The sequence below is a fragment of the Pantherophis guttatus genome, chromosome 1, assembly GCF_059756535.1.
Source record: "Pantherophis guttatus breed Tessera chromosome 1, ASM5975653v1, whole genome shotgun sequence".
Classification (NCBI taxonomy): domain Eukaryota; kingdom Metazoa; phylum Chordata; class Lepidosauria; order Squamata; family Colubridae; genus Pantherophis; species Pantherophis guttatus.
The window spans coordinates 333243047-333268650 of record NC_142063.1 but is presented as its reverse complement, the minus strand read 5'-3'; the positions used below and the strand labels follow the sequence as shown (position 1 = coordinate 333268650).

The following is a 25604-nucleotide window of genomic DNA, read 5'->3' as shown; positions in this document are numbered from 1 at the left end:
TCACACAACATAGCAATAGCAATAGCACTTAGACTTACAGTATCTACCAGTCTATACATTGCATTCAAAAGGTTCAGACCAGGGGTGAAATGCTACCAGTTTGCTCTGGTTTGGGTGAACCGGTAGTGATAAAAACTACCGTTTCGGTCAAACCGGTTGTTAAAAAAAGCTACCGGTTTGTCTGAACCGGTATTTCCAATGATCAGCTGTACAACGGGATTTAGCTTTCCTAGAAAGCAAGATTTCCTGCTTTATAGCAAAGCTAAACTGAGCTGCACAGCTGATCCTCCCCCCTGCTGTTCTATTTACCTTCCCAAGCCTCCTTTTGGTGTGCACTGCGCACGCGTGCACGCACAACATGCGCCAGAAGGAGGCTTTGGAAGGTAAATAGAACAGCAGGGGGATCAACTGTGCAGTGCAGTTTAGCTTTGCTAAAACGCAGGAAATCCTGCTTTCTAGCAAAGCTAAATGGCGCGCCACAGCTGATCCCCCCCCGTCGCTTCTACCTACCTTCCCAAGCCTCCTTTTGGCACGTATTGCACATATGCGCGCACGTGCAGAACACACATTTGGTGCACAGTGCGCATGCACATGCAGCGTGCGTTTGGCATGCAGTGCGCATGCGCGGCCAGCGAACCGGTAGGAAACCGGTTCAGATTTCACCGCTGATTCAGACCCCCTTCACTTTTGTCAATTTTGTTATGCTGCAGCCTGATTCTACAGTTGTTGAAATTCATTTTTTTTCTCATTAATCTTCATTCAGTGCCTGATAATGACAAAGTGAAAACAGAAATTGTAGAAATGTCTGTAAATTTATTAAAAAGAAAAAAACTGAAATTATCACATTTGCTGAAGTATTCGGACCCTTTGCAATCGCGCGTGAAATTTAGCTCTGGTGCCTCCCATTTCTCTTGATGGTTGCCGACATGTTTCTACACCTTGAATGGAGTCGACCTGTGATAAATTAAACTGATTGGACATGATTTGGAAAGACACACACCTCTCTATAGAAGGCCTCACAGCTGACAATGCATACTGTAACAGAGCAAAAGCCACGAGGAAGGAAATGCCTGCAGAGCTCAGAGACAGGATTATTGCATGGCACAGATCTGGGAAAGATTACAATAAAATTTCTGTTGCACTGAAGGTTCCTAAGAGCACAGTGGCCTGTAAATTTAATACATTTACAGACATTTCTACAATTCTGTCTTCACTTTGTCATTATGGGGTACTGAATATAGATTAATGAGGGAAAAAAATGAACAACGGTAGCATCAGACTGCAGCATAACAAAACTGATGAAAGTGAAGGGTGCCTTAATACTTTCTGAATGCACTCTCTGAGCAGTTTACAGAATCGGCATATTACCCCCAACAATATGGGTCCTCATTTTACTGACCTCGGAAGGATGGAAAGCTGAGTCCACTGAGCAGATCAGGATCAAACTCCTGGCTGTGGGCAGAGTTTGCCTGCAATACTGCATTCTAAGCAACTGTGCCACCACGGCTCCTACTGGTACATGAGCTGCACTGGCTCCCAGCGAGCTTCTGGATGCACTTCAGAGTGCTGATTGTCACATTTAAAGTCCTGCATGGTGTGGGGCCATGTTACTTATAGGATCACCTCTTCCCAATGGCTTCTGTTTGTCCTGTTGTGGCCCGGCAGCGGCCAGTGGAGCTGGCAGCAGATTCAGACAGTGAGTAGGTTTGGGAGGATTATGGGCCAGTCTTGGGAGTCTGGGGAAGGCTCTGATGAGGGCTCTGCGTCGGAGGCAGAGAGGGGGCCAGGGCCGGATGCCAGTTATCAGCTGCCTTCAGAGTCAGACATCAGTGAGGCAGACGAACAGCTGGAGCCTGTTCCCAGTGTGCGCATGCGCAGAGTTGCCAGACAAAGGGAACAGCTAAAGAACAAGGGTCAACTTGGGAGAAAGGCCACAGGTGGACAATGAATGGCCCCTCCCAGAGGGAATAAAAGAGGAGCGAAAGGGGAGTGGAGTTTGCAGGAGACAATTAGTTCGCCTAATTGGTTTGTGACTCTCCGAGACTCTTTGCCAAGTTTTGAAGATATCGGCCTGGCAGCTCTCCAAGCCAGATAAGGTCTATGACTGTAAATTCTCCCTTGAAAGACTTTGCTGAAGGTGAATGAGAGGAATTCACTGTTTGTTTAATAAAAGGGGTTTTGTTGGTGTTATGTCCTTATAAGGACATCCGCCGGGGACTGGCCAAATCTACTGGCGGGAAATTCAAATAGCTGTCTAGGAGGTGGTGCGACTGCTGGAGCGAATATAAGGAGAGCTCCGGCAGCGCAGCGCCAGTCTATTCCTGCTTAAATAAAAGTACTGAATGGACCTGAGCTGGTAGCGTTTTCTTTCCTGCGCCTGATCTAACAGTTGGGACCAGGATTCTGCTTTGTGCAGTTGGGGAAGCCTAGGTCAGAACATGTCCCATCAAATCTAGCAGAATAGATGTGCTCCAGTTCCCTCCAGTGGGACAATATCATCCAAGGGGGACAAAGAAGCAGGCCTTCCCTATCATGGTGCCTGCCCCGTGCAACAGCCCCTCCCCCCAGGAGATACCCACAACTCCAACCTTCCTGGCCTTTTAGAAGGCTGTGAAAACTTGGCTAGTCCCCCAGGAACTTTTACAACAGACTCTCTCAATTTGACGAGAAACAGGATTAGAGTTGGATAAGGTCCTCCTGAGTTTTAATATGGTGGCATTCCACTCTGTCACACTACCCTGAATATTATTTATTTCTTCTTTAGGTAGAAGGGATTAAACTGGAAATTATTCCATCCAGCCTACTTTGTGGTGATTGAGAAGGTCCAGACCAGTGTTTCTCAACCTTTGACCTCGTGAAGATCAGTGGACTTCAACTCCCAGAATTCCTCAGCCAGCTTTGCTGCCTGGGGAATTCTGGGAATTGAAGTCTACCAATCTTCAAGCAGCCAAGGTCATAGAATAACAGAGTTGGAAGGGACCGTGGAGGTCTTCTAGTCCAACCCCCTGCTTAGGCAGGAAATCCTACACCAGACAAATGGTTATCCAACATTTTTTTAAAAACCTCCAGTGTTGGAGCATTCACAACTTCTGGAGGCAAGTTGTTCCACTGATTAATTGTTCTAACTGTCAGGAAATTTCTCCTTCGTTCTAAGTTGCTTCTCTCCTTGATTAGTTTCCACCCATTGCTTCTTATCCTACCTTCAGGTGCTTTGGAGAATAGCTTGACTCCCTCTTCATGTTTTTCCTCCAGTCCCCTAATCATCTTTGTTGATCTTCTCTGCACTCTTTCTAGAGTCTCAACTTCTCTTTTACATCATGGCGACCAAAACTGAATGCAGTATTCCAAGTGTGGCCTTACCAAGGCATTATAAAGTGGTATTAACACTTCACATGATCTTGATTCTATCCCTCTGTTTATGCAGCCTAGAACTGTGTTGACTTTCTTAGCAGCTGCCCCACCTGGCTGGCTCATATTTAAATGGTTGTCCACTAGGACTCCAAGATCCCTCTCACAGTTACTGCTACTGACCAAGGTACCACATTTGCTATACCTGGTTGAGAAACACTGCTCTAGAAAATGGCTGGCAGGAAGATTGACTGAGGCATCACTCCTGGACCAGGAAGTGGGTTAATTTGAAAGCAGTCGGGATGTCTGGATCAGCTATACAGCAAAAACACGGCCCGTGTGTTAAGACTTAAGCTTTTGAAGGTGTCAGTGTGGGTGTACATGCATTTATTTAGTGCAGGCCAGTCTTTTTTTTTTTTTTTAAATTTGATTTATATGCCACCCTTCTCCTGAGACTCAGGGCGGTTTACAGTATGTTAAGCAATAGCCTTCATACTTTTGTATATTTTTATACAAAGTCATCTTATTACCCCCACAAACTGGGTCCTCAATTTACCTACCTTAGAAAGGATGGAAGGCTGAGTCAACCTTGAGCCTTGGAGAGATTCAATTTTACTTTAATTGCAGACAGCTGGTGTTAAATTACAGTGCTTAGTCTGTTGAGCTATCCAGTCTTCAGATTCACCACGACGGAAGTCTGCAGACTTGATCTATGCAAATCATTCATCCTTTCCTCCCTTTCCCCAGAACTCTCGGCTGCTTTCTCTTCAATTAGCAGCTGTTGGACTGCCATAATGAAAGCACTTGCTAAAGAGCACTAAGATGTCAACGTGAGACTGCAAATCCAAACTTGAAACAGCATGTTGTAAATCAATTGTCACTGCTCTGACAACTCCCCCAGGAGCACAGTGGGAAGCTATCCAAACTGAACTGGATGCTCTTTTCCCAAGTTAATCTCCTGGCTAGAGGACAAACATCCTTTTTTCCTCTTTTGCTCTTCTTTTTGTCAAAGATTGCAGGGAGATGTCTCCACTTGCAGATAAAAAGTGAAGGTTTCCAACTTTTTTCCCTTGCAGGGGGCTCTATCAAATAACAAGCACCTTCTGGAGAGATTCTCAGTTGTCCAAGTTATGGTTGTCCCAAAAGTGCTTTTTCGGGAGGCAACTGACTTTGTTTTTTTTTTCTTTTGAAGACATCTCGCTTCTCATCCAAGAAGCTTCTTCAGCTCTGACAGGATAGTGGGGAATGGAAGGATTTATATTCCTTGCAGAGAGCTGGTCATTTGCATCCTTTTAGAGGGTCGTTGAAGCACTTGGAGGTTGATCTGTGTCCTCAGGGTCACCTGAGTTAGTGCTCCTGGTTTCTGTAGTCTCCAATTTTTTCTCCCTGGAAATCCATTCCTATTCCCACACCATTCAAAGGGTGTTCATCCCAAATTGTATAGCTAAAAGTCTGTAGAGATTCTCAGTCATCCATTTTTGCCTCCTGAAAAAGCACCTTTGGGACAACAGAAGCAAATGTTCCTTTATGTCTATGGAGATTCTCGGTCATCCAGGTCATGGTTGTCCGAAAGGTGTTTTTTCAAAAAGTAAACCCGACTTTCTTGGGGTTTTTTTCTCCTTTGAAAACATTTAGCTTCATTTATTTAATTTATTTATTTTATTCAATTTGTATATCGCCCTTCTCCTAGTAGACTCAGGGCGGTGCACAGCCAGAACTAAAACACATACCAATACAAAATTTAAAATTTTTAAAAAGAATTTCATGACTTTGGCCCCAAGATTTAAAACATTCAGACTAAAACCCATTGACAATTTAAAAAACTAAAAAAGCTAGAAAAAAAAGGGGGGGTTCACGCCAGCCCTGCTTGATGGAAAAGAAAAGTTTTCAGGGCATGGCGAAAGACCCGGAGATCCGATATCCTTCGTATCTCCGGGGGCAAATCGTTTCAGAGGGCAGGAGCTGCCACAGAGAAGGCCCTCCCCCTGGGGGTCTCCAGCCGACATTGCCTGGCTGACGGCACCCTGAGGAGTCCCTCTCTGTGGGAGCATACTGGTCGGTGGGGGGCTATTGGCGGCAGAAGGCGGTCCTGCAAATACCCAGGTCCTATGCCATGGAGCGCTTTAAAGGTGGTGACCAACACCTTTAGCAAGCTGAGCATTACTTTTCTTGATTTTAATGGGGATGCTACATTAGCTTCCAAGTAAACTTCTTGGATTTGGAGTCCATAACACCTAGCTCCAAGTTTCATTGATGGCTGGCTGGGGAATTCTGGGATTTGAAGTCCACACATCTTTCAGTTGCCAAGGTTGAAAAACACTGGCGTAGAGCAAATTCCAATTCTGAAGTTACATAAACAGGAAGTCTGTGGAGATTCTCAGTCATTCAGGTCACGGTTGTCCCCAAAGTGCTTTTTCAAGAGACAACTGGACTTGCTTGTTTTTTCCTTGAAGATGTTTCCAAGAAGCTTCTTCGGTTCTGACTGAATGGTGGAGAATAGAAGGATTTATATTCCTAATGGAAGGGAAGGGATACAACGCCATCTATCTCCTGTTTACAACACAGTCCTTTCAGCAGTTCCAAGAAGCTTCCACACCTATTTGCACTATTCAGGACAGTGGTGGGTTTCAAAAATTTTTACTACCGGTTCTGTGGGCGTGGCTTGGTGGGCATGGCTTGGTGGGCATGGCAGGGGAAGGATACTGTAAAATCTCCATTCCCTCCCCACTCCGAGGGAAGGTTACTGTAAAATCCCCATTTCCTCCTGATCAGCTGGGACTTGGGAGGCAAAGAATAGATGGGGGCGGGACCAGTTAGAATTTTTACAGTTCTCCAAACTATTCAAAATTTCCGCTACCGGTTCTCTAGAACTGCTCAGAACCTGCTGAAACCCATCTCTGATTCAGGTGACCCTGAGGGCACAGATAAACCTCCACGTGGCCTCAATCTCTCAGAGAGATTGCTAATGACCAGATGACTGCAAGGAATATAAATCCTTCCATTCTCCACCATTCAGTCAGAACTGAAGAAGCTTCTTGGATGAGAAGTGAAACATCTTCAAGGAAAAAAACAACGAAGTCCATTTGCCTTTTTAAAAAGCACCTTTGGGACAAATGCTTCTTTACCCCTTCCAGACCAGATACCAAATGTGGTTCCTCCAACATGTTAGTCAAGTCTTTGGCACCACATAACAGAGGGATTTCGAGAATAAAACATTCCCTCCGTTTTTTCCGTTTACACCTAACCTCTTCATTTCTCTCTAATTTCCATCCCACAATTACCGGTAAGTGAAATTGTAGTCAAGGCAGATATAAATAATGTATATTTCAGATGCAATTAGGACAAAGAATAATAGGATTGGAAGAGACCTTGGAGGTCTTCTAGTCCAGCCCCCTGCTTAGACAGGAAACCCTACACCACTTCAGACAAATGGTTATCCAACATCTTCTTAAAAACTTCCAGTGTTGGAGCATTTACAACTTCTGGAGGCAAGTTGTTCCACTGATTAATTGTTCTAAGGAATTTCTCCTTAGTTGTACGTTGCTTCTCTCCTTGATGAATAGAATAGAATAGAATAGAATAGAATAGAATAGAATAGAATAGAATAGAATAGAATAGAATAGAATAGAATAATAGAGTTGGATTAATCGTTCTTGCTGTCAGGAATTTTTTTGCCTTAATTCTAGGTTGGGTCTCTCTCTAATGATCTTCCATCCCTTGCTTCTTGTCCTGCCCTCAAGTGCTTTGGAGAACCTGCTCTTCTGGGTGACTGCTCCTCAAGTAATTGAAAGTCTGCTACCTTCCATTAGTTGTTGTTTTTTTTTCTAGATACTAATTAGTTTCTACAGAGACTAGAAAGAGACACACAGGAAGAGCTGTTTACATTAGAAAAGCTGCTTTTCAACTCTTTGATGGGAATGGACTAGTGGCAGCTCATGCCTTATGTCCCTGTCTCATGCCCACCTGCAGGTTAGATTATACAACAGCCCTTTCTGTTTCTCTCCTTTCCCGCTTACCTGCCTTGCTCACTTCATCCTTGACAGCCCCAGGTAATTAATGGCAAGGCAGAATGGAGGGATCATTAAAAGAGAGTACAGAAATGTTTGCCAAATGCCTTCCTCAAAGCCTCTTTCCAGCCAGCTTAGGTGAAGGATGATCAAGGGGTTTGTACGGGTTTTATCGTGATGCAAACTGACGTGATCCAACTTTCTCAATCTATACTCAGGCCGAGATCCAATTTTGCACTTCAAATGTGGCAAAGCAATCCATTAACACCGAAAATGCACCAATTAAAAACGCATGCTTTATGAAATGTGTTTGGATTCAAAAATAATTGATTTTACATTCATAATCATAATCATAAGTTTATTTGCCAAGCATATATAAGATAACAGGTAAAAGTATAAACATAATTTGAATACAGGAAAAGAGTAAGAGTAAAAAGGAATATTAGGACAGGGACAGTAGGCACGCTGGTGCACTTATGCAGTGCACTTACAGACCTCTTAGGAATGGGGTGAGGTCAACAGTAGACAGTTTAAGGTTAAAGTTTTGGAGGTGTGGAGAAGAAACCACAGAGTCAGGTAGTGCATTCCAGGCATTGGCCACTCTATTACTGAAGTCATATTTTCTGCAATCAAGTTTGGAACGGTTTACCTTGAGTTTGTATCTATTGTGTGCTCGTGTATTGTTGTGGTTGAAGCTGAAGTAGTCACTGACAGGAAGGACATTGTGGCAGATAATTTTATGTACTATGCTTCGGTCAGACCAAAGTCGGTGTAGTTCTAAGTTGTCTAAGTTGGAGTCTAGTGGCATAAAGTATTTTATTGCGATTAGAGGAATGGAGGACTCTTCTCGTAAAATATCTCTGGACACTCTCGATTGTATTTATGTCCGATATGCAGTGCGGGTTCCAGACAGATGAGCTGTATTCAAGAATTTGTGTTCTCCCATCTCCTTGTCACACATACACACACACGATACGCACACAACATGATGCAGGAGTGTAGATACAGCCCCTGTATCTGCATATAAATTTAATATAGATATGAAAAAGATACATTTTTTTATTTTTTACATTTATTCAATTTTTTTATCCTGCTGTTATTACTTTGTAAGTAATTTGAGGCAGTGAATATACATAAGCCTCATTCTTCTTCCTATTTTCCCCAGAAAACAATTGCTTAGCGCATTGTAAGCCGCCCTCAGTCTCCGGAGAAGGGCGGTATATAAATCAAATAAAAAAAAAAAAAACCCTAGAGGTGGATTGGACTGAGAGAGAGAATGTGACTGGCCCAAAATCACCCAGCTGGCCTTCATGTTTATGGTGGGACTTGAACTCACAGTCACATGGTTTCTAGGCCAGCATCTTAAGCACTACACCAAACTGGCTTTCATATGCTATATAGATAGTCCTCGACTTATGACCAACATTTCTGTTGCTAAGTGAGACATTTTTAAAGTGAGTTTTGCCTCTTTCTTGCCACATTAATTAAGTGAATCACTGCAGTTGTTAAGTTAGTGACACGGTTGTTAAGTGAATCTGGCTTCCCCATTGACTTTGCCCGTCAGAGTGGTTGCAAAAGGGGATCATATGACCCTAGGGACACTGCAACCGTCATAAATATGAGTCAGTTGCCAAGCATCTGAATACTGAGCATGTGACCATGGGGATGCTGCAACAGTCATAAGCGTGAAAAATGGCCATAAATTGATTTTTTTCAGTGACGTTATAACTTCGAACGGTCACTAAATGAACTGTTGTAAGTCGAGGACTACCTGTACTGGACCATACACCACAGAAACAGACTCTGTTTCATAGAGGGCCCAGGGAGTATTTATCAGAGATCACATGTCTCTCATGTATGTTTCCAAAAAGGTATCCAGTTGAAGAATTTGCTGTGGGCCGCCAGCTACCAGCTGAGCTGGCGGCAGACTTGGACGATGAGGAGGTTGGGGAGGAACTTGGGCCAGTTCTGGAGTCTGGGGAAGGCTCTGATGGATGCTCTGTGTCAGATACAGAAATAGAGCCAGGGCCATCTGACATTTCCCAGCCACCGGAGAGGCAGCTGCCTTTGGAGGCTAATATGAGTGAGGAGGAAGAACAGCTGGGGCCTGTTCCAGATGCACGTATGCGCAGAGCAGTTAGGAGAGGTGAACAACGGAGGACAAGGAGTCGACTCAGGAAGCAAAGCACACATGGATGCTGAATGGCCCCTCCCTGGCTGGGGAATAAATAGAAGGAAAGGGGAGTGGTTGTCGTAGGAGACAACCGTTCGGATTTCGGAAGATTTTGCTCATTGCGTTTCATGCCACAAAGACTACTTGCCAGAACTTAATTTGCAGCCTTTCGGCTGGGAGCTCACAGCCTTACAATTATCGCAAGGAACTGATAAGGTCTGTACTGCAATTAACTCCTTGAAGGACTCTTGCCAGGACTTTTCGGTGGGTGAATGCAATTAATTCACAAGAGGTAAATAAGGAGGGGTTTTTCTTGACAAGGGGTCTGTTTCTTGCTTCTGCTAAGGCTGGGTCAGAACGGAAATTGGATTTTGAGATATTTCAGAAGTAAGAAGCCCTACGGGGATTCCCTACGCACAGTCACTCAAGCACTCGTCACCTCTCGTCTGGACTATTGTAACGCTCTCTACATGGGGCTCCCCTTGGGGTACACCCGGAGGCTCCAACTGGTGCAGAATGCGGCCGCGCGGGGGATTATGGGAGCGACTGGGCGCTCCCATGTGACTCCTCTCCTGCGCGAGCTGCATTGGCTTCCGGTGGACTTCCGGGTGCGCTTCAAGGTGTTGGTGATCACCTTTAAAGCGCTCGATGGCTTAGGGCCAGGGTACTTACAGGACCGCCTTCTGCCACTGGCCAGTTCGCTCCCACAGAGAGGGCCTCCTCAGGGTGCCGTCGGCTAGACAATGCCGGCTGGCGGCCCCCAGGAGGAGAGCCTTCTCTGTGGTGGCACCTACCCTTTGGAACAATCTACCCCCAGAGATACGAGTGATCTCCGACCTCCGGACTTTTCGTCAGGCCCTAAAAACTCATCTCTTTCAGTTAGCCGGTCTCTCTTGATTTTATGATTTTATGGTTGGTTTTAAATTTTGATATGAATTTTAAATTGATAAATTTTAAACTATGGGCCAAATTAAATTATTTTAAATCTATTTTTAATCGTACTTTATGTATAAATGTTTTTATTTTGGCTGTTCACCGCCCTGAGTCCGAAAGGAGAAGGGCGGTATAGAAATTCGAATAATAAATAAATAAATAAATAAATATACGGTATGTTCCAGGAATGCAGAATAGGACAGAGAGTTTAACATTTCCTATCATGTCTTACAATCAGTGTGTATTCCCTACAGTTATTGCAACTGTGTATTATAGAACCAAAAGGGATGCTAGCTGGGTCTTCAATGTGTAATTTAGTGGACAGACACAGCAGGTGGTAGCAGCTGGTTGACCTTCACTGCTCTCATAAAACTAAGCTGAGTTAGATAATAGATTATTAGGAAATTCCCAAGGCCTGTTGCTAAAAAGCAACAACATAGATTGGTCCAAGAAACTGCCAGGGTCAAGGGAACCTTTCCCTTTCCTTTGATCCTTAGAAAGCAGATGTCTTGGTGTAAAGTCAGTTCTAAGGCATAGGTTGCATTCATTGAAAATTTTAAACCAAGGATTATTAAATATTATATCACACTGTTGTGACCCAGGCCCAAGTAGGTAGTATTAGATACAAACAGTTCCAAAACAAACAGACTTTATTAGAACAGCTGAGAATTAACTCATTCTCAGCGTAGTCCAAACTAAATTAAAACAAATTCTTCATAACACAAATTCTTCAGTGTAATCACCAACCTTGGAATAATTAGGCAAACTGCCAAAGGCTTCTCTTGGCAAAAGTTCAGAAGCAGAGGATGCCGAGCAAGATAAGTACCAAGTTTATCAACGTTGTTTTCCGACTAAAAACCCAAGAGCTGTTACTGGTCTTTTAAGCCTTATGGGAGGGGCCAATAATCTCTTGGCCCTACTCCCGAGTCGTCCTCTTTGCTGTAGCTGCTCTTACCTTCTGGCAGCTCTTCTCATATGTGCACTAGGAACAGGCTCCTCCTGTTCCTCTGCCTCTCTACTGTCAGCCTCTGGAGGCTTTGGAGTCTGCACCTCACTCCCCGATGGCCCTGGCCCCATCTCTGCCTCCGACGCAGAGCCCTCATCCGGGCCTTCCCCAGCCTCCAGGACTGGCCCCTGTTCTTCCTCAGCCTCATCGCTGTCTGACTCCGCTGCTAGCTCTGCAGGCTGCTGGCAGACCACACCATACACACCACACAAATAATAAATTCATGCTGCCTTCAACTATTCAGCTTTTTGATTTATTTTTTTTCCACCCCTGTATTTGTAAACCATAGTGTACATCTGATCATGCAGGGGGTCTGCATAATTCTCAATTTTTGGGGCGGAGGGATCCCCCAGCCTCCTTCCAGAATCTATTACTCAGAGCTAGTCTACAAATTGAAGAAAATACCACACTTCTGTATGGTAATACTATTGTGACTTTTAGACTGGAGGATTCACTTAATTTTAGACTAGGAAAAAAATGGATCTGGATATGTTATGGCTTAGCATGCATGGGAAATCCACTCATTATCTTAATATATTAAGTGGATCGGTTCATTTTATTAAGCCGTGATACATTTTATTTGTTTTAACCAAGTATATAACTAACACAAAGTATTTTTCATTAATTTGAGTTTCAAGTTTAGCAGACTGCATGAATCTTGGTAGTACAGGGGTTTAAGGCACCCTGTTATTAAGCTTATTAAGACCAGCTGCCTGCAATTACTGCAGGGTTCGAATCTCGCCAAGGCTCAAGGTTGACTCAGCCTTCCATCCTTTCTAAGGTAGGTGAAATGAGGACCCAGTTTGTGGGGGCAATAAGCTGACTTTGTATAAATATACAAAAGGATGAAGGCTATTGCTGAGCACATTGTAAGCCGCCCTGAGTCTTCGGAGAAGGGTGGCATATAAATCAAATTAAAATTTAAAAAAAATTAAATTAAATTAAAACCCAGTTAAATGATGAGCAAATATTTGAGGTCTTCCTTTTACCTTGTTGGAAATAAAACACTGACTTAGCTAAGATTTGGAAGGCTTCCACAGACTTTTAAAAAATCATCCTCCTTGTTTTGCCTCCTGTGTTCGCAACAGGTTGCTTTTGCCTTCCTTCCTTTCATCATGGATATCACTTGTAAATTATGTCACCTTGGACAGCTCCATGATTTCCTTCCGAAAATTAATTAGGAGCTGTTCTGATAATTGGATTAACATAAAACTACATGAGAGAGAAAAAAGCAAGAAACAATTAGCATAAGTCAAATATAGCAGTATTGCAGGGTTTTTTTGGGGGGGGGGATGTTGAGTTGAGATGGTGTTCACTATGCAGAGTCCTGACCCTTTGGGGAAAAGGGGTGGGGATTGGAGTGTGTGGTTGTGGATGCCATCTTGATTTTTTTTGCCCCTGTGAGGGCCACCTTACTTCTAGTGATAAGCAATGGTAGAAAGGACACCTAGGAATGTGATGTGGGATATTTGTGGACTGCTCTTGATAGAACATCTGACTCTTGACTCAGATTTGGTTGTCTAGAAATAAGATACGGATGTGAAAAATAGTTTCCGAAGATTTACTGATTCTTCCTTAGTCCTTGGGAAAGCTATATTTCCCTGGAGTTCCTTGGAACAGCACTTCAAATAGCAGAGAAATGGAACATGGGAAATTATTCCTGACTAATGCCAGGCCAAAAAATGTTTGGCTTGTGGAAAAAAACTAAGATTTTCTTCTGATTGTTTCAGAATGGCAGAGTTGGAAGAGACTTCAGAGCTCTTCTAATCTAACACCCTGCTCAAGCAGGATATCATATACATTTCAAATAGTTGTCCAATCTCTTCTTAAAAACCTCCAGTGTTGGAGCACTCGCCACTTCTGGAGGCAAGTCATTCCACTGGTTTATTGTTCTCACTGTCAGGAAATTTCTCCTTAGTTCTAGGTTGCTTCTCTCCTTGGTTAGTTTCCATCCATTTTTTTCTTGTCCTGCCCTCAGGTGCTTTGGAGAATAGCTTGACTCTCCCTCTTTTTTGTGGCAGCCCCAAGATATCAGAACACTGCTATTATGTCATACTATGTTCCTATCAAGGCACCCCAAGATAGTATTTGCTTTTTTTTAGAGAAACAGCCCCCTCCCAAAAAAAGTAAAGATCATACTTATATTTAAAGTTAATCTGAGAAGGTTACACATTTCACACCAGAATTAAGAGCAGGTGGTGACATCTTCATCATCCAGCTCCTACAAATAAGGAGCTGTTTCCCCGCAAATAAGACATCCCCTGATAATAAGCCCAATTGGGCTTTTGAGCACATGCGCTAAAATAAGCCTCCCCCAAAAAATAAGCCCTCCCTGAAAATATTTAAATGCAGAGCTGGAAATCAGGTAAGGCGGCAAGAGGAGCCCCATCTTGCTCCACGTGCCCCAAAATAATACTCCCCGAAAATAAGGCCAAGCGCTTATTTCAGGGTTCAAAAAAAATATAAGACAGGGTCTTTTTTTCGGGGAAACACGGTAATACAAGATCTCCTGAAGGTGGGACTAGTGCCTACATTCTGAGGTGGGACTGGCATCTTTTAGATGAAAGAGGTATTTTCCCCCCACTTAGTGGGAGCCTTGCCTGAACAGTGAATGGAAAGCTGGAGAAATTACAGAACTTAGCATTCAGCATATGGTTTTGTCTGAAGTCTGATTTGCACTTTATTAAAAGTGGCACCAGCAGACAGTTCCACAGAGGCAAACAGCTGAGCTAAACTGATCATTTCCATACACAGCGGTGGATCTGGGGACTAATTAAATCTTCTGCCTTTCTCTCACACAGTTCTCAGTCATGGAACATCAGTTACCAAATATTGTGTCAGAAAAGTGGAATAATATCTCCTGCGCATTCAACAGGCAGCAACTAGAACCAGCTTGGCAACGTTAGCGAGTTCTATCCGTCTCCCTCCAAGCCCTGAATTATTTCTAAAGAATATAATTTGCTTGCACAGAGAGTACAGATAGTCCTCGATTTAAGACCACAATTGAGGCCCAAATTTCCACTGCTAAGCAAGACAGTTGTTAAATGAGCCATGTGCCATTTTACAACCTTTTTTTGGACACAGTTGTTAAGTGAATCATGTGTCCGTTAAGCGAATATGACTTTCCCACCAATTGACTTTGCTTGTTGGAAGCTAGCTAGGAAGTACCTAGATAGCTTTTTTCAAGAGGCAACTGGACTTTCTGATTTTTCTTTGAAGATGTTTCGCTTCTCATCCAAGAAGCTTCTTCAGTTCTGATTGGATGGTGGGGAATGGAAGGATTTACACTCCTTGCAGACAGCTGGTCATTTGCATTCTTTTAATTTATTTATTTATTTATTTATCAGTTAGATTTATATGCTGCCCTTCTCCGGAGACTCAGGGCGGCTTACAATGCATTAAGCAATAGCCTTCATACTTTTGTATATACCTGCTTAATAGGGCTTTCGCCCCCCTCCCCAAGCTTATAATGAGTTGTTAAGGTTACCTGGAGGTTTATCTGTGTCCTCAGGGTCACCTGAGTGGTACAAATGGGTGTGGAGCCTTCTTGGAACTGTTGAAAGGATTGTGTTGTAGATTGGAGATAGATGATGTCGTACCCCTCCTCCTCTGTTGAGAGAGGGCTGTTCAATTTTGACATATCTATGTATATCTCTTTGACCCGTCTTTCAAACCAGCGATCCTCTCTGTCCAAAATGTGGACTTTGAAGAAAAACCAGAGAGTCCAGTTGCCTCTTCAAAAAGCACCTTTGGAACAACCATGACCTGGATGACTGAGAATCTCCACAGACATCTAGCTAGGAAGGTCACAAATGGTGGTTGCAAGATCCCAGGGACACTGCAACTGTCATTATTACATGCCAGTTGCCAAGCCCCCGAATTTTGATCACGTAACCATGGTGTCATGGCTCCATCGGAGCCTGAGTCCATGGAGTAGGAGGAGTCGGAGCTGGGGCTAATGGAGGAAGAGGGCACAGCCTTGTTGGCTCCGGAGGAATGACTGGAGGAGCAGGACGAGGCAACCCCAAGTCCCTCAGGAAGCGAGGAAGAATGGGCGCAGGACGACCGAGAGAGGGGGGAAGAGAGGGCAGGCAGTGGAGCAGGGGAGCGATGGAGCTCCGGGGATGAGCAAGGACCGCCCCCTCCTGATCCCTGAGCATGGAGAGTGGAGAGGAGGCAGGAGCAGTGCAGGCCGACCCAACAACTCGGGAGGAGAGCACCCCGCCCCTCTTCACAAGGCTCACCTGGGGACTGAGACTTAAGGAGACTCCGTTGCGAGGGGCGTTTGTCGGGAACAAGCATTAAATCCGTGGAGTCTCACGTGCAGTTGCCAACGTCTGGATTTTGCTGTGCTTTGTTCTTGTGTGCCTTCTCCGGTACACCTACCTTACTGGACTTCTTGCCTTGGTTGTTGCCCTGCTAACTTTGCTTGCTGGATTACTCGTAGCCAGAGACTGTCGGAGGTGCGTGTGAGATCTTTGCTCCAGGACTTGCAGTAAATGTGGGGACATTTGGGGGAAAGTTGGAGCAATAAAGGGGAGTTCAAACTGTTCTCTGGCTGTGTTGCTTCCGTGCCTCACCCCGGGTCATCCCATGTAAGGATGCTGCAACTGTCATAAGTGCCAAAACCTAAGTACCAGTTTTAAGTCCCTCTTTTCAAAGCTATTGTAACTTTGAACAGTCACTAAACAAAGGGTTGTAAATCGAGGACTACATGTATGCTCAGATTTTGCAACTGATTTTTTTTTTGTCAATTTTTTTTTACATATGTATACTTGTGCAATAATTAAGAACATCTGCATGCATTTTTCCAGTATTTCCTTATTCCACGTTCTACCCTCTTCCCCCGCATTCTGCTCAGGCATTTTGTCAGGGGGCAATAAATCAAGCAAACAAACAAACAACAAGCTCTGGCTTGTTTAGTGTCATTCTACTTATAGAGGATTGTTATCATTACATTGACCATCCGTCAGGCAAGAGCTTGATGGTAACCAGCAGCTTCTATCTCAACCCAAAAGGTCACTGCCAAAGTTCATATAATATAATGTACAGTCAGCCACTAACCCAACCTGCATGCCTTGACATTAGATCCAGCAGCATCCAATCACACTGTCAAGAGTTCCCTGTTTCCAAAGGTACTGAGGGGGTATTCCATAGCCCCTTGCATTAGAAAAGTATTGCTAAGAATCCAATTGCTTTCCGTTTGGAGGATTATCTTCCGGCAGGAAAGATCAGGTCCACACACAAAGGTTCCATTTAACTATTTATTGCTAATCATGCCCTATGCCAGGGGTGAAATTCAACAGGTTCTGACAGGTTCTGGAGAACCGGTAGCGGAAATTTTGAGTAGTTCGGAGAACTGGCAAATACCACCTCTGGCTGGCCCCAGAGTGGGGTGGGAATGGAGATTTTGCAATATCTTTTCCCCAGAAGTGGGGTGGGAATGGGGATTTTGCAATATCCTGCCCCCAGGAGTGGGGAGGGAATGGAGATTTTGCAGTATCCTTTCCCTGCCATGCCCACCAAGCCATACCATGCCCACCAAGCAGTGGTGGGTTGCTACCGGTTTGCCCCAGATCAGGGAACTCGTAGCGGTGGCGGCGGCAGGAGGCTCCGCCCACCTGGGTGGAAGCTTCTGTGCATGCGCAGAAGCGTTGCACTCGCAAAAGCGTCGCACGCACAGAAGCGTTGCGCGCCCATGAGCAAACTGGTAGCAACCAGGGCCGGATTTAGATGAAAAGAGGCCCTAGGCTATTCCACTTATGAGGCCCTTTCACCTATAGTGAAAGTGTAATTTTAATTTTGCTAACAATTTGAATGTAGGCCCCTCTTGATCTTGAGGCCCTAGGCTGAAGCCTAATTAGCCTATAGGAAAATCCGGCCCTGCTAGCAACGGGTTTTGAAACCCGCCCCTGCCACCAAACCACACCCACAGAACTGGTAGTAAAAAAATTTGAATTCCACCACTGCCTTATGCTCAGATGTTATCTCAGCTAATGGTTAGCACCTGCTTGGATAAGAGTCAGTGGAATTCAAGGGAGGGTTGACTTAGTTCACTTGTGGCTATGTAGGGATTCTAGGCTGATCCCTCTTTTAACTCTGCCCCCAGGTTCCATCACTCCTTCTCCTACAATTGACTTCCGGTAAACTGCCAGGACATCCCGGAAAACCGGTGGCTCAGCATGGTCTCTAGTTGGAATCGAACCTCTAGAGCAGTGTCCCTCCACCTTAATCCTTTTAAGATGGGTTCAGCTCCGCATGCTGTCTAGGAAATTCTGGGAGTTGAAGTCCACATATCTTAAAAAGGGCTGCGGTTGAGAAACACTGCGGTAGAATTCTCCATTACAATTCATTTCCAAAATGTTGGACTGAGCACATTGCTAATCTCTGGGCTAGTCACCATCTCAAGAGCTCTCTTTCCGATACGCTCAGGTTTGTTGCATTTGCATGCTTAGGATTTCCGGAAGCAGAAATGAATAAGAGTATCGTGGATGAAGGAAATATGATAAATCATCCTTTACTTTTGGTGGCCACAGAAACGGTGCTTCATATAAAGACTCGGAAACGTTGTAGCTGTTGACATTTGAGATACATGATAAAATATACAGTAATAGTATAAATGCATCGTAAGAGAATCTCACTCGACTTAGAGCCGCTGGGCATGCTGGCTTGGAATTTGAAAAGGAATTATTCCACATATCTGGAGGGCGCTAGACTGAGAAAGTTGGGATGAGATAGTATCCGGTCTCATGTTATGCATGCCTTGGCTATCAACAGCCTCATACACAGCTATGTCCCAGACATTCAGAAAAAAATTCACACCCCTATGAGCAAAATTGGAAAAAGAGAATTTAATTCTCACGTCTGATCCACTGGATGATGGTTACAAGTGAAAACCTTATTTAAAAGCTAAAATGGCTTTCTCCGAGAAGCCCTTTCCTATTTTCATGTGTTTCCAAACCTCTTAAGAATTAATTTGCTCTAAGAACTAAATCCCCTGAGGCAAATCATTGTTTTTACAACAGGGAGGATGTTCAACACCATTAAAGGACAAAAATGGATAATTAAGATATGCTGCCATATCTATCCCCTTTGACAAGTTCAAGGAACTTTCAGATTAGGAAGAGGAGATAGGATGTTTAACCATATTCCCCTCTATTAGAAGAGAGAGAGAGATAAACCCCATTTACACGTTTAGATAAACCACACATAGAGATAAACCATATTTACACACCGTTCAATGAAAAAGCTAATAAGGAAACAAAAAAAATCAGAACACATCCTCTGCAGCTACCAACACCAGATATGCAGGGATTGATCCCAAGCAAAGAATCGAACAGAAAACAATAACCTAATCAAGGACTGACCAAGAATAAAACCACACTCCCATCAATACAGGCAGGGCAAGATACTGTATACAAACAGGGAGCAAATGCCACACTCTGTTCTCACTGATGATGTTACCAGGTTGGGTAATGAAACGTCTGCAAACAACCAACCAAGCTCAGAGAGCACCAAGGACTCCTTCTTTTCCAAAATAGTCCTCCCAAAGAGTTTATACTTTACAATCAAAAATGTAGATCACATATAAGTTCTCAATTGCACCAAACATTGGATGGTAGAGAACAATTTAGAGACGTGAACTGCACTGAAATGGATAAGCAATCTCTTCCCTACTTCTCTGAAGCTGGACATCCATCTGAATTCCTAGATCATAGTTCTTTCAAGAAAGAGCTGCTGGAAGATTATCCTCTATCCAGTCTAGCTTCACTTTACAGATAACAAGTACTAAAGGGCCTGAGCAACAGATTGAGCCAAATGACAAGGGAAAAGAAGTCCATCTGTTCATTAAACCACTTAAGATGTCTTCTGGAAGCAGCCAGTTCCTGCAACCAATCACTCTCATTTGGATTTCGTTTTGTTTACCATTAATTCTCTATTCTTTTGTCCTTAATTGTCTTTAATTAATGATCTGCATTTCAATTAATCTTCCCATTAGTACAAAACTGTAGCAGTAAATAGAAACAAAACAAAAATGGGGGAGCCAAATGCCAGAAATGGATTCAAATTATGCTTGCAAGCTCAACTACTTCCCTTCTGGCTTGGCATCCACAATTTGAGGCGTCCACCCTATCTGTATTTATACAGCCATACCTGACTTTATCACCATTAACTCCTGCAATGGAGTAACCCCCATTTTGGAAGAGTTAAGGAAAGGGAAAGTCTCCCTTGATCCAAACTTGACTCCTGGGAACCAGAAATACATCCAAGATGCTCTCATGATGCCAAGAGTGATCCAGCTCAAATGCCCATATACATCATCAAGACAATGATGCTTCTTTTTCTACCAGTGGTAATTCACAGACGAACAACTACAGTGGTCCAACCTCAAGAAATAACAGAATAGCAGAACAGAATAACAGAATAGGAAGAGACCTTGAAGGTCTTCTGGCCCAGCAACCTACTCAAGCAAGAGACCTTATAGCCGTGATGGCGAACCTATGGCACGCGTGCCAGAAGTGGCACGCAGCACCCTCTCTGTGGGCACGCGAGCCATTGCCCCAGTTCAGCTCCTCCACACATGTGCGCACGCTTCCCGCCGGCCAGCTGGTCTTTGGGTCTCTGCTGTGCATGTGCAGGGGCAAGGCCCATGTGGGGGGTCTGTGCATGCATGCGCAGGGGGTAGGGCACGTGTGGGGGCCACACGCGCATGAGTGGAAGGCAGGGTGCATGCAGGGGCCACGTGCACATGCGTGGGGGCAGGGCGCATGGGGGGCCGCACGTGCATATGCAGGGGAATTCGTGCATGCATGGGGGTGGGGCGCATGCACGGGGGCTGCACGCACATTGCATTTTGGGGGTTCAGGCGCACGTGCACTTTGGGCACTCGGTCCGGAAAAGGTTAGCCATCACTGCCCTATAGCATTTCAGAGAAATAGCTACTCAATCTCTGATGAGCGACTACAGCACACCAATAACCAGAAAAGGAATCATGCCCAAGACAGAAGAGGTAGTAGTACTTTCAAAGAAAACACTCCAAACGTTCCTACCTGTCGGAGCCCTTTTAAGAACTTCTTCCGTTTCCTGAGATGTTGACAAAGGCTGAGGTCATTCTCCCGATCGGAACTGTAGTGGTGATGGTGATGGTGGAAGTGGTGATAGTGCAACCGACTCTTTTTTAGGTGGTAGGGCAACCCATTAGCAAGCACTTCTCGTTTCTTCTTTGCTAAGGGATCTCGATGCTTGTTCGCAAGGTCAGGTGGTGGCTTCATCGTGACATCTTTCTGTTTATAACCGGGAAGAAGAAGAAGAAATGGTCACGTTTTGGGGAAAATCTTTTCACATAATGACTGGAAGTCCCAAAAGTGCTTTTTTCAGGAGGCAACTGGACTTCCTTTGTTTTTTTCTTTTGAAGACATTTCGCTTCTCATCCAAGAAGCTTCTTAAACTCAGACAGGATAGTGGGTGATAGTTGGATGAGGAGCGAAAAGTCTTCAAAAGAAAAAAACAAGGAAGTCCAGTTGCTTCCTGAAAAAGCACCTTTGGGACAACCATGACCTGGATGACGGAGAATCTCTACAGACTTATAATGACTGGAAGTGCCGCTTTGTGGAATTCAGTGAAACAGCCTGAGGCTCTGTCTTTAATGCCTTATAAAAAGCCAACAGGGTTGGAACGTCTCTGGGTATCTATGGGGACGGTGACCCATAGAAAAGGCACTGAAAGCACAATCCATGGTGATACAGTGGTTAGAATGCAGTACGACAGGCTACTTCTACTGACTCCTGGCTGACTGCAGTTCGATTCTCACCAGCTGAAGGTTGACTCAGCCTTCCATCCTTCCAAGGTGGGTAAAAGGAGGACTCAGATTGTTAGGGCAATATGCTCTATAAAACCACTTAGAGAGGGCTGTAAAGCACTGTGAAGCGGTATATAAGTCTAAATGCTATTGCTATTGCTATCCCTAAAGTGATATTTCCTGATGGAAGGATATTGGGGCATACCAACCCTGTTGGTTTTGGTAGGGCAAGCAGAAACTAGCAGACAGAGATGGTCCTGCGAGTATCCTGATCCCATGCCATATAGATGGCAAACGCAAGAAATCAGGAAGCAAGGAGGTTCGAATGACTAGAGATTGATTGCATGCTAACACTCTCTACGAGAATCTGAACTACTAACAGTCAAGGCAAATTGGCGGTGGATAAGAATCCACAGAATTCCCAAGGTGGGCTCGACTTAGATCTCTTGTGGGAGTAAAGGGACTCAACATTGATGATGCACTTGACCTCTCCCGTGGGCTCAGCCTGTTCATCTCCTACATCAGGACTTTAGAAGTGACAGCCATCACCTTGAATTGCACCTGAACTTATCTGGAGTCACAATCAGTGGTGGGATTCAGCCCGTTCTCTCCGGCTCGTGCGAACCAGTAGCGATGACTGCGGGAGGCTCCGCCAACCCGGCCTGACATAATACGTGACTATTGCACATGCGCAGAAGGCCATGCGCACATGCACATGCTCTTGTAGGGCAGCCCTGTATACTGTATATCACATTGGAGTAATCCATGCAGGAGATGACGAAGACATGAATTTCATTGAATATGGCTTCCCAATCCAAAAACAGGCACAATTAGTGCGCAGGACAACCTGTACAAAGGCCTTTATAACCATGGACATTACTCATTTTTCAAGCCAGTCTCACCTATGGAATAGAATGAGAGGTGCTGCATCTTAATTAAAAAAAAAAACAATGCATTTTGTTCAATTCTAATGTATCTAGGTCTAAGTTAGATGGACCATTCAATGCTCTGACTCAGTGACTGTGTTCATATGACATGCTTAACCAGGTGAAAGATGTATTTGCACAAACTGCTATATTTCACAGGCTTAGCTGATGTGCTCTGGGTTTGCTGTTGCTTAGAGTGTTGTGAGAACCCAATCTGTTTAGTTAAACATTTTGAATCTACTTAGTGTATTGTCTATAAAAGTAGAAAATAGGTTAATTGAGCACGATATGCAAACTCAGCCCTCTTGAGTCATTAGACAGAAGCATGAAATCTGGACATTTCAATTTATCTTTAGAGGAATTGCCATGGCTAAGTGAAAAGAAACATGCTTTGCATACAGAAAATCCTAAAAATCAATCCTGAACAGACAGGTATCTGTCTGCCTGTCTCTGTCTCTGTCTCTGTCTCTGTCTCTGTCTCTCTCTCACACACACCTAATCTATCTATCATCTACCTACCTACCTACCTATCTATCTATCACCTAATCTATCTATCATCCATCTATCTATCTATCTATCTATCTATCTATCTATCTATCTATCTATCTATCTATCACCTAATATATCTATCTGTCTGTCTGTCTGCCTGTCTGTCTGTCGCTACCTATCTTCCTATTTATCACACACTCTCCCTGTGTCTGTCTATCTGTCTGCCTGTCTCTATCATCTACCTACCTACCTACCTATCTATCCCTATCTACCTATTTATCACACACTGTCTTTCTGTCTATATCTGTCTGTCTGTCTGTCTGTCTCTACCTACCTACCTTTCTATCTATCTATCTATCTATCTATCTATCTATCTATCTATCTATCTATCTATCTATTGCATAGTGTTGCTTAAGGTAGATTCCTATGTCTTAGCTTAAGTCACACACATTAGTCCTTAAGTTACGAACATTCATTTAGCAACTGTTCAAAGTTACAACAGCGCTGAAAAAAGTGACTTATGACCAGTCCTCACACTTATGAACACTGCAGGATCCCTGTACAATCGCAATTTGAGTGCTTGGTGAACTGACATGCGTTTATAACCGTTGCAGCATTCCAGAGTCATTTGAATACCATTTGTTGACTTTGCAATAAGCACGGCAATAGATGGTCACTTTCTATGTTCCTATTTGTTCTGCAACAAGCGGCATTCATTTACCACCAAAGGCAAATGTTTTCGGTTGAATAATGTGTATGTATCAGATTGGAATCGGTCTCTTCCTCCATTCATTGCCTAGCAAAATTTCGAAAACCTCGTGCAGGCATTCAGCAGAAGAGAAGGGAAGCACCACGATCAATAGAGAGATGATTACAGAGTGAAATGAGGATTAAACATTAGATTTATCCCCACGGTGGACTGAATTAAATGTTCTCTGATAACCTACAAGATGCACTGCCAATACCCTTAATTCACAATCTATGCTTTCAGCAGTTACTTAACCAGGATATAAAGGCTGGTTAAGCAGAACAGTTAAGCGGGGGGGGTGGGGTGGGGTGGCGGGAAACCTGATATTTTTACATGATGGAAGACAATGACAAAGAGAGAATTTCTTTCAGCATTGACTAAACCGATCAGGATTTGTATTTGGGGTAATAGGAGAGATAAGAACCTGTTAAGAATCGTGGGAGAGTTAATGAGAGTTTTATATGTGAAAAAGATATGCATGGATTTCAACGGCCATTGATTTATGAGAATTGGCATAACAGTCTCTGCTGCACTGTCCGTGTAGCAGTGAATTAAAATTGTTAGCACCTGGCTTTGGAGGGAGATTTAAAACTATATAATCTCTTCTCCGCGGGGTCCTTGGTGCTCTCTGAGCTTGGCTGTTTTCGTGCAGACATTTCATTATCCAACTGGGTAGCATCATCAGTGCTAGAAGGAAGTGAGGTTATTACCCAACTAGATAACATTATCAGTGCCAGAAGGGACTGGTTTAATTCCATTCTCTTCCACCACTGATGATGTTACCTAATTTGGTAATGAAATTTCTGCAAGATAACAACCAAGCTCAGAGAGCACAAGGACCCCACAGTTTGACACCTAAGCTACAAATTTTCTCTTAGTTGCATCCATGGGAAGGGGTCAAAATCTGGAAGATGTTGGTCGTAGCTCATGAAAGAATCCCCAAACTTTTCTGTAAGATACACCAACATTTCACGGATGCACAAAGCAGCCCAGTTTTCATCATGGCCCCCACACCTGCTGCCTTACAAATTTTGAAACTGCAAGACACCTGGGCACACGCATCTAAAAGTAAACACATCTTTGAAAGTTACGTACTAAAAAAGTTTGCAATATCATTAAAACAAAAAATATAAGAAAGGCTGTATCGAAGATTCGTGTAACAATGAATGCATTCAGGGAAACTAACATCAACAGTTCCTAGAGTGTGCGAGGCACTTCAGCAAGTTACGGGAACATGTAAACAGCAGAAGTGCTAGCAGAGAATAGAATAGGAATAGGAATAGGAATAGGAATGGAATGGAATGGGATACGATAGAATAGAATAGAATAGAACAGAATAGAATAGAATAGAATAGAATAGAATAGAATAGAATAGAATAGAATAGAATAACAGAGTTGGAAGGGACCTTGGAGGTCTTCTAGTCCAACCCCCTGCCCAGGCAGGAAACCCCACACCACTTCAGACAAATGGTTATCCAACATCTTCTTAAAAATTTCCAGTGTTGGAGGATTCACAACTTCTGCAGGCAAGTTGTTCCACTGATTAATTGTTCTAACTGTCAGGAAATTTCTCCTTAGTTCTAAATTGCTTCTCTCCTTGATTAGTTTCCACCCATTGCTTCTTGTTCTACCTCAGGTGCTTTGGAGAATAGCTTGACTCCCTCTTCTTTGTGGCAGACCCTGAGATATTGGAACAATGCTATCATGTCTCCTCTAGTCCTTCTTTTCATTAAACCAGACATACCCAGTTCCTGCAACCGTTCTTCAGATGTTTTAGCCTCCAGTCCCCTAATCATCTTTGTTGCTCTTCTCTGCACTCTTTCCAGAGTCTCCACATCTTTTTTACATCGTGGCGACCAAAACTGAATGCAATATTCCAAGTATCGCCTCACCAAGGCATTATAAAGTGGTATTAACACTTCACATGATCTTGATTCTATCCGTCTGTTTATACAGCCCAGAACTGTGTTGGCTTTTTTGGCAGCTGCTGCACACTGCTGGCTCATATCTAAATGGTTATATGAGATATGCAATAGAGTTTATTATATAATTTTACAGCTGAATGTTGCTCTGAAATGTATAGTATAAGGGGGATATAATAATAATGTTAGAAAGAAATGGTTAGCATATGGGGGGGGGTGTAAAAGGATGGTAAAGTAAAGTATTATATAATGT

At 43.7% G+C, this 25604-nt stretch overlaps 1 protein-coding gene across 13 annotated transcripts in view; it reads right to left on the bottom strand.

The window, feature by feature from the left end:
* Window positions 1–25604, bottom strand: part of AUTS2 (activator of transcription and developmental regulator AUTS2) — a 1102353-nt gene that overhangs the window by 848609 nt on the left and 228140 nt on the right. For all 13 annotated transcript variants that reach the window (XM_087889442.1, XM_087889478.1, XM_087889448.1 and 10 more), the window contains exon 2: window positions 20518–20751. In XM_087889442.1, coding sequence (XP_087745568.1) covers window positions 20518–20751 — 234 coding nt within the window. The remainder of the gene's footprint in view (window positions 1–20517; window positions 20752–25604) is intronic.